The sequence below is a fragment of the Sabethes cyaneus genome, chromosome 3 (assembly GCF_943734655.1).
Source record: "Sabethes cyaneus chromosome 3, idSabCyanKW18_F2, whole genome shotgun sequence".
Taxonomy (NCBI): domain Eukaryota; kingdom Metazoa; phylum Arthropoda; class Insecta; order Diptera; family Culicidae; genus Sabethes; species Sabethes cyaneus.
In genome coordinates this window covers 153,986,269-153,996,199 of record NC_071355.1, presented here as the reverse complement: position 1 = coordinate 153,996,199, position 9,931 = coordinate 153,986,269, and the positions used below count along the sequence as shown (strand labels likewise).

The window sequence follows — 9,931 nt, the reverse complement described above, 5'->3', positions numbered from 1 at the left end:
TTCGCAGTTTAAAGGTACCGTGGTTTCGAGATATTCATCATGCAGGAGAAGAAATGAAAATCATTATGTGCGGTCTGGGGCAGAATCCAGCGTCGGGTCTGGAGTTGGCGGGACAGACGGATTATCCTAAAAGAGCTGTAGTGTGAGTAATTGAGGGGTGCAGGTAAACTCTCAAGGCTGGCGGCATGGCGCAGGCCAGACGTTGGAGTTGAACTCTTGATTATCAACTGCGGTTGAGGGACATTCGGAAAGTCAAGGCTGATCTCAGCATCACGGATTGTGCTTTGGCAAAAGAACTGAATTCTGACTGTATTGCAAATCCGTCTGGGAATGAATACAGGTGTTACCGAGCAAGAATAACAGAAACCTCAAACAATAAACAAAGGCTAAAATCCGGTCTCGTGAGCTGTGCGGCCAAGTGATGACGAAACGCGATGCATGTGTCTGACTCGATGATGAATAAGGCCGATTTCAGCCAAACCCACGGGTTAAATTCTTCATGCTCTGGCTCGCGGTAGGATTTTTAGCAGATTCGAGATTGGTTTTGGGGATGGGTTCATGATAAAAGGTCATGACTTGGCAAGGGATCTGTACACTGATACACTGGAGTAGGTACCTTACCAGGCGGATTTGGCCCTTCATTAAGTCCCATGAAGCCTGTCGCAGTTTCAGCATGCATGCTACAATGGACACTGGACTTCAGTTCATCTCAAAAGAACTGAGTGCACCAAATTGTCCACGGGTTCGTCCAGTTCTGCAATACTGAAGATGACAGCAAAAGCTAAAGATGAAGAGAATAGTCACCAGCGACATTGGTCAGATGAGGAATTCGAGGTGCCATCCGAATCCGGGACGTCCGGTCAGCCTACCTTAAGGGTGATTCGCATGGTGAAGAAGTGAATGCGGGTGTTAGGGGGGGTATGTCATATAACCAAGAGTTTAAAAATATCGATAATTATCGTTAATCCGACAATTTTATCGATGATCGACGATGTCTCGGAAATATCGATACTATCGATGAGTATCGATATGTTTGCCATCCCTAATTTTAGTTTACAAAGATGTCGCCGTTGCGGGTTGCGTGAGTGTACTTTTTATTTTATTTATCAAATTTTGGAACAAAACTGGTAAGTACTGTGAAAACTTCTCATTTTGTTTTTAAAAAAGTGTCACTTCAACAAAATAAGATTTTAGTTTCTATTAAACTCTGCTCGGCTCGAAGAATTGTGTTTTAAGGGCTTTAAGAGATAGACGCGATCGAAAAGATCGTTTCGATGGCGCAACACGAAATTGAAAAGGTACATTATTCTGATGTTCGATGTCCTCGTTTGTAATGAACTGATGTTTATTTGCAGTCAATTCCTACTAAACGTCGTTTTAGCGGTGATTCGAGCGACGACGAAACCTCGGGATTGGGACCGCAAAAGAAACTTTGTCGATTTTTCTTTCTGGACCATTGTTCGAAGGCAAATTGCCGATATATGCATTCAGAATTCCCATGTAAATATTATTACTTTGGATTGAAGTGCTCTGAAGGACATCGTTGTAAGCTGCGACATGGAAAGGCATTGCAGCCGGACATGCAAGAAGCGCTTTGGAATCATGTAAGAACCGCTCCGGCCAACATGCTTCAGCGTTTTCCATGCTTTCCAGAAGTGATTCTCCAAAAGACCTTTGATGAACGCCATAGAGAATTACTGTTGATGGAACAAGAAGGTTTAATTGAAGATAACTATTTTCCTAAAATAGAACCGGCTTACCCAGTTTATTCTACTCTAATAAGCGAAGCAATCAAAACCCAGCTGCTAGAGGAAGCGGTGGGGCTGGCGAGTGAATTGAAGGATATTCTGACGTGCCGACAGATTGTAAGTTTGGCTAATAACGGTGTTCGAAGCAAGAGTGAACTGCTTGCATTAAGCGCAACTAAACTAGTAAATTTGGGTATTGACAATGATACGTTGATGAAAGTTAAGAACTTCCCCGTTGACTGTCAAGATTCATGCTTAAATGAGGTTAAGATTTCAGCGGACAAAGCGAACATTGCAGATTTAGAGGTAAGTTTTAGGCGATTCAGAAAAGGATTTATTTATAAATGTTTTAGATAAATGCTTCTATTATTAACAAAATTTTAGCTGAGCGCACCCAAGCTCGAAGAACAAGCAGTCTCAGCCGTAACATCGGTTGAGAAACAGGAATTGCAAAACAATTTGAATGATGACACGAGCTCATCGACTGTTTCTATTACAAGTTCTTTTGAGATAACTCCAACATCCTCCAATAACTCCAATGACGAAGGAAACGAGACTTTAAGCAACTGTTTGGACAAATGTACTGTGAACTTTAAGGAGAAAAATTCGGAACAACCCGCAGTATTTCGTATTGGCAGTTTGTTAAATCAAGGATATACTCTAAGTCAAATGGAGTCATTGGAAAAAAAGCAAGGAGTTCATTTAACACTAACAGGCACTACTGAGTATAAAGCTACTCATAGCGAAAATCTAGGAGATCTCGATTCAACAGCTATTGAAAGTTTTGAAAGCGATGGATATGATAAATTACAACAAATGTTAAATTCAGAAAATGAAGATCCCAATAACAGCAATTTGGAATCCGCCAAGAGGATCCTTGAGCAAATTCGTAAATTGGATTCTTTTGCTAGCGACGGTAAAGAGGTTGATGTAGCCTGGAATAACACGGAGAGTGATCTACCCGTTGACATTATGAATACTGACACGTCAGTAGTAGACTCAGCTTTTCAAACCAACTACAACAACGACAATCAAACTGGTTTGCCAATTCCTTTTCAATCTAGTATCGATCAGTATACGCCGGCTCAGGAGATCGAAGCATCTTGCGGAAAGTTTCCGTTCGTTTCCTACAGTGTAAGGGAAAAATAAATCTAGAGTGCACGCGATCATGACTAAGACGCAAGCTTTTAAGATGTAGATAAATATTTTATGCCATATTTTATGAATGGATTTGCATTCAGTCAGGGCATACTCGAAACAAATGAATGATGATGTTTTTCTCTCATTCATTGCACACACAAGTTTTTTTAATTTTAAAAAGTTAATTTTAAGCAAATTCGAAACGTGAATGGCATCGAATTAAAATTTGCCGAGTCACATCATTTGCCTTGCCGTATACATCCCATTGTTTTACCGTCCATTGGCTATTCTAACCGAAACGTTGTCATGACCTGCTCGTATTTAAATATGCTGTTAAAGGTCGCGTGCACTCTATAACCGCAGTCACCCCACAGTTGTGCATCAGCCCCAGCTATGAATTCACAGTCTTAGCAGAATAAATTAATTTAATTTTCATCATATTTACAGGAATGGTTCTTTCAAAAACGTGGGCGATCTACAACTGTGGAGGGACTGCCACTAAGAAGCATGCTTCGATAGATGACGAATTTGATAGTTAAATTATTCTTTGTTATCGCATATATTCTTGAAACCACATGTTGTATCAGACTTAGCGTTTAAGAATCCATATATGCATCTCACATCTTACGTTAAATCGTTTTGAATGATATAAATTAGTTATAAGGATAGCTTTAAGAGTATTCAAGTGAAAATTGTCAAATTCGTCGTCCACCGTGTAAGTTCTTTTAATTCTAAATTTGCCTATTTTAATCGTTTCAGTTAATTCCAATCGACATTCCTGTACCAAATTTGCAACGCGTTCGGCAATCGTTCGAAGTTGAGCCTAAGTATAGCTTGGATCCACGTATCCGAATAATGTTTAACGTGGGTTCCTCTGAAGCACGTCCGTGCACTGATGCTTTGAAGATAAGCGCGCGGGACCCGCGCTTGAACAAACAACAGGCGCCATAATGGACGATTAGTAGAAGTAGAACGCAATTTAAGGTAATGTATTTTATTCTGAAATGCAAAAATACGATGTGATGAGTCGTAAACATAAATGAAAGAAAATATTATACGTTAAATATCTTACAATGATTAGTAATAAGATATGATATATTATTTGCAAGTTAAATGCAGTTGATTTAAACCATACTTTTTAACTATTACCTAGCATTTGTCAGAGGAGCATGTTTTGCGTATAACAATCACAATAGATAATAAAAACAACTAGCAGTAGTTGACGTTACTTTAAAATTTATTTTGTTCCTACTGGACATGTTACAATTATTATAACCTTGCAAACTCCCTTTTCTTTGCAATGTCTGTGGAAATGCAGAGCTTTCACAGATACTTCCACCAATGCTTATACTACAAAGCAGAATCTTAGATTCCAATACAAATTATTGTACGATATAGGTAGCAACGTTGTTTATTTATGGCAATTTTTGCATTGAATTTAAAGTGTAAACAGTGATGGCATCACATTGTGATGCGATCAAGCTAATGGCGATTTTTACATGAAAGCCACTAACAGTAGCTCAATTTTTGATTTTCATGAAACAATAATTATTTGGAAGAGCACCAGGTAAGAAATAGTCTCATTTTTGTTTTGTTTTTTATGTACCATGAGCTTTTATGGTTCACCAGTCGCCGCGCACTAGGTGATATTTTCATCAATTTCAATTTTTTTGTTATTCAGATAACATCATGATAACAACACATGTTCTCAATAGTGAAGGAATTTGATAACAAAATTTGGACTTAATTTGCTTTCACCGATAACTGAGTATAGTAAAAACTTGATATCAAGCCGAACGATTTTTGTTATCATTTTTGTTATGTTGTCACTTAATTTATATAAGTTTTTACCATATCCTGTTATCAAAACTTAATCACAGGATAACAAATTTTGCTATTTTTATGTTATGGAACTTTGCTCGGGATACCCTTTAATAAAACCTTGTTGCGCCGGGACAGCTCCCTGTACGACGGGACATAACAATAATTCCAAATAACAACTGCAGTGATCCTGCTCCTCAATAAGGATTCTCAGGTTTTTGGAACAATGCTAACCGTCGGAATCCTGGAAAAATAAAACCTACCCCGAATAAAAACAAACTAATTTAGAGCTCTGTCGTTGCGTTGTTTATTTTCGCGTCTTGTTTTGCTTTGAAATAACACATAAAAAATATAATATATCATACATTTAGGTCCTTTTAACATAGCCGTTGGTCATCATCAAGTTTCCATTTTGCAGCTTACGACGAATTACTATCACCATTGCCATGGTTACTCTCCGTTCACCCTCTCCGAGTCTGCTAGAACGGTGTTCTTGCTGTCGGTATTGCTAGCGTTGTCCGGTTCCTCTCTCACGCCCAACCACGGTACCCGCTGCTCCAGCTCCTGGCGGTACTTTGGATGGCTTATAGCATATACCCAAGGATCTAAACAGGACACGATTTTACTGCACATGGCTGGGATCATGGTGTAGAATGGCGTTAGCAGAGTTCTAGAAAAATATAAAATGTTTCGGGTAAAAAAATGATTATCAGTTGCTGAAGAGCTCGCTTTACCGGTCTCCGAAGGCTCCGGTCATTGCGACGATACCGTACGGTGTCCATGCACATACAAAGAGGAACCAGATGGTGAATGCAGCTTTGGCAATTTTCATTTCTACCGCTTGAGCCTTGGTGTTACGATTGGCTGCCAATGATTCGACATTCATCTTCCGTGCTTGGTTCTTCAACATTGCCTCGTGCTGGCGGACATGACCGAACAAGCGCATGTAGAAATAGCAAATCAGTATCATCGGAATAGCGTAGGCCCATATAAAAATGGACAAAACGAAAGCCTGGGTTTCCGCATCGTCGGTTAGGTAGTCGAAGGAACACGTTGTTAGAAAACCTTCAGGAATAAAACGACCCCACACTTTAAACGCCGGCAGCAGAGTAAACGGAAGCGTCCAAAACCAAGTTATGGCAACTAGAATTCCGGCTTGCTTTCGGCTGAGGCGATGATCCAATGGGTTAGAAATGGTACGGTACCGGTCAAAGGCAATGACAGCATTTGAAATTGCAGCTCCGATACCTGAAACTGAACCCAACACCGCGTATACGATACAAGCGTCACCATAACCAACCATTCGTTCAGATACGGCGTTCACTAAAAACATTGGCATCTCAATCATCATGAGTAGATCGAAAATGGCCAGGTTTACTATGAACATGTTGGATCCATTCCGCAGTGACTTCGCGCTGTGAAAAAAGAAACGGTCAAATATTTCATGGTTAGTTCACCTATCCTCGAAAAGTCGAGCACTCCGGTAGGATCATAGAATTAGTATTTTTTCTGTTCAGTAGTCTTACGTTGAGAATATCCACACAACTATTCCATTTCCTATGCAGGAAACAATCATCAGCACGAAGTAGATCATGGCAAGCAGCAGGTGCATGTGGTAGGGTGGTGCAGGGAAAACTCTCCAATGTTCGTGAACCAAGTCCTTTTCCTCCGGTGGTAGATTCCACCCAAGCATCTTGGGAATTTCACTAGTGCGGGCCATGGGGAATATGAGTGCGCTACTGTCGTTTAGAAGGAACATCTTGGATTTTGACTTCTATCTGGCTGGTGTAGACAGCTGGGATAATCCGGTTCTGGCGGAGGAAGCACACCAAACACCCGAAACTGGCGGAATAAACTACACTTGCACCACGACAGGATTGAGGCTATTATTCTATCCAAGCACGGAACAATTGAGACCGATTCTGTTCGAGAATGCTTCACAAATGTTCAATCCCAGAGTTCTGGACGACGGTATTTATAGGTTTGGCGCTTTTGGCGGATGACTTGTGAGTGCAGCAGTTGGTTTCGTGACAATAATTCGATTACAACCATGGGCGATCTTCGGTTGCAAGGCATGCGATAGGATTTGATTATGATTTTCCAACAGGATGTATGGTAGCTGCGAGCTACATCGAATCGCGTGTTATAAGGGATTACCTAGTTGTAAATGGATCAACCGGAGATACTATTCCACTGTATGCAACGTATGGTGTGGCAAATAGCGCCTGACTAGCTTTGAGAAAAGTTTCAATCCGTTTAACGTCATGCTGTTGTCGCGAATTTCTAGTTTGTGGTGTGCATTGCTGTAAATCTGCTTTGAAAAATTTGGGGTCGACATGTAAACACGAGTTACAAGAAGCAAGAGGTAAAATTCAAATATTTTTAAAATTCTGATGTAGGAGAAGACGCGGTAAGACGGCCCCCCTAAGCAATTAAATTGCTAGCATAAAATGCGTTCGAAAGTTCGCTTTTTCTTGTAGCACACATAAATAAGCATTCATTTACCCACCATTGAAAATTATACAATTATTTTTGTTTCGTGTATTTTTTCACGATTTTTCGCCAATTATTGAACCGTCTAAATATCACGCGTCAATTTTCAGGCGGGGTAAGAAGGACCACCAAAGGGGTAAGACGGACCATGACGGAGTTAGCCGAATCGTGGCAGTTTTTATGCGTTTTCAGATTTGCAAAACTAACTTCAATAGTATTTACCCAACAGAAACATATTTTTTAAAGATTTTTGATAAAAATTAGCTTGTAACTAACATAAAATTAAGTTGTACCGCTCAGCCAACTCAAATGCCAGTTCTATGATCACACTGAGTCCATAGAACCGCTACTCCAGTTCTAGCAAATGCTAAACAAGTTCAAGATCCGAGCCTCATTGTTGGCGTATCGTTACGTACTTTAATCTGCCGACGAAGGGTTGTCCGACGAAGGGGAATTCCGAATGTGGTAAATACTGTCCTGATGGACATACCTTTATCAATGGCTAATTTGGCCTGATTCATCTGATCCGCCGTCTACTGTATCCGCGATGTTTTTCTAATATACTTTCGAGGCATCTACGCAAACAAAAACGAACATCACACAGAAAAACCTTCAAACATTTTTAGTACCGTCATCCGGGGCGAGATTGTGCCAAAAAAGTATATATTTTTGTTCTTTAGCTCAGTATACACACAATTTAGGAACTAAGTTGATTTCGAAGCTGCCAATATATACTAAATTGTTCAATTAACAACTACCGTAGAGATGGTCTAGTTACAATGAAACCTAATTTTACTGGAAGTGCATCAACTTAGGCACAATCTCACCCCTTCTAGGGGGTGACATTGTGCCAAAAACATAAAGTTAGGCTAAAAACCTAAACAGTGAACATTAGCATGTTTATAAACAATACACATAAAGATCAGTATAAAGTAGTTCATTTGGGGCCATCCATGAACTAAGCGGACTATCAGGGGCAGGGGGTCGGCCAAAAACAACGCATCATACAAAAAGTATGAACGAAAATAACCTGAGGAGGTCTGAAATAACTAAAAATGAGTTCGTAGTCAATGGACAGCCTTTATATAGCCAGTAGCATTTCTAGGGTTAACAAGGGGGAGATATATGAAAGAGTGTATCCTAAGGAAGCATATCTATTTGATTATTTAACAAAAGTAACCATTACTTCGTTCAAGAACCCGCGGCCGCAGAACATGTGGCCTATCCTACCCCCCTCCCCCCTCCTTAAAACTGGCAGTTTATTCACGGTATAATATATTCGTCTTATATTAGAGTGTTTATTCAAAGTATCTGAAATTTCCAGAGAAAAAGTAAAAATTAATTTAAATTATTTAGCAGACCTATGATGCAGTTTGCTCCAAAATGGATGATGCTATCTAATCTGTCAAAATATTGTGCTCAATAGTAAAGAATGTGAGTGTGCTGGTGTATACTGACGTATTTTTGTTGTGTATGTGAAATTCACAAATTGGATCGTACATTATGGCTTGGCACAATCTCACCCCCGTGAAGCTCGAAAAGTACAAAGTTTCGAAAAATATTATTTTCGTAATCAAAACTTATCCAACACATAATAACCTTTCGAAACATTGTAAATGATTAGTTTATATATCTTCAAGATAGCAAGTTGATGCGATTTCTTGTTTGGGTTGGTTTATGCGGGACATTTTTTACAAGCGTTATTTCCGCGTATTTTTGATCGCGAACTTTGAAACCCTGCTTAGGCTAAATAGTTTGCTAATATTATCTGTGTTCCATTCTAAGTTATGAATAAATATGTTATGTTCATCATCATTTTGAATTTAAGTCACCAGTTTCTACAGATATAAATTTTCACAAATAAACATTTTTGGTTTTTGGCCCAATCTCACCCCCGTGGCCCAATGTCACCCCGGATGGCGGTACTACAACGCATGACCCTTTTACTCCGTGAAAAATGGCCACAATCACAATCTTCACCATTTTGCATTTTTCACTTAAGCCGTACTATTTTACATACCTATACCGACACACACAAAACAGGATACAAACGTCAGCGATGCGGAGAAACGTCGAAATACTCCGTTGTTTTGCAAAAATCTCTTAAATTTGTTGCTGCTAAAATTAGTCACGACGAGTGAATAGTTTGTTTTGATTCGAATTTTGACGTTTTGTGTAGCCGATCACCACAGAGTGTTTCGAAAGTATTCAAATACGTTAACAAATACGTTACGGTGGCGAATTGCAAAAAAAAATTGAGGATTTCTATTCGAAATCGACGTGGTCCGTCTTATCCCGCCGGGCCTTCTTACCCCGTCTTACCCTAATGACACACTCCAGCGTGTCCCGTTATGACGAAGACCCGACTTTCATTGACAGTTTGCTCCCGCTAGTAAAAAATACGTTTGTGACTAAGTTACTAAACTAAACAAGTTTTAAATTATGTCTGTTGAACAGGCATTCAATTTATCGTTTCAAATGCGCGATATTCAATGAATTTTGCCTACTACGACTTATAACCTAGCAAAAGAGAAACGAGAATGTTTTATACATATGTATTGTCGCTCGTGAGCGCAGGCTATCCATATTTTCCTTTATCCCTAGAAACAAGCGATCATGATTTGTTAATTTAAAACATTTAAACAGATAACCCCAGAATCTAGTTATCATATGAGAATAATGGGTGAGCGAAAAATGTTCATCCTACATGTGAGTGAAAATTTTAATCA

The 9,931-nt window shown here is 39.5% G+C and overlaps 2 protein-coding genes across 2 annotated transcripts; one reads left to right on the top strand and one right to left on the bottom strand.

The window, feature by feature from the left end:
* Positions 1-768: 768 nt before the first annotated feature.
* LOC128740291 (uncharacterized) lies at positions 769-3,839 on the top strand. The gene is made up of 4 exons (XM_053835829.1): positions 769-876; positions 1,356-2,054; positions 2,133-2,882; positions 3,648-3,839. Exons 1-4 carry the CDS (start codon positions 769-771, stop codon positions 3,837-3,839), a joined length of 1,749 nt encoding a protein of 582 aa, XP_053691804.1.
* A 1,250-nt stretch (positions 3,840-5,089) lies between these two features.
* Positions 5,090-6,468, bottom strand: LOC128743973 (opsin-3). The gene is made up of 3 exons (XM_053840689.1): positions 6,236-6,468; positions 5,444-6,124; positions 5,090-5,379 (listed from the first exon to the last, which is right to left on the bottom strand). The coding sequence occupies exons 1-3, from the start codon at positions 6,466-6,468 to the stop codon at positions 5,160-5,162; spliced, it is 1,134 nt and encodes a 377-aa protein (XP_053696664.1). The 3' UTR covers positions 5,090-5,159.
* Positions 6,469-9,931: the final 3,463 nt, after the last annotated feature.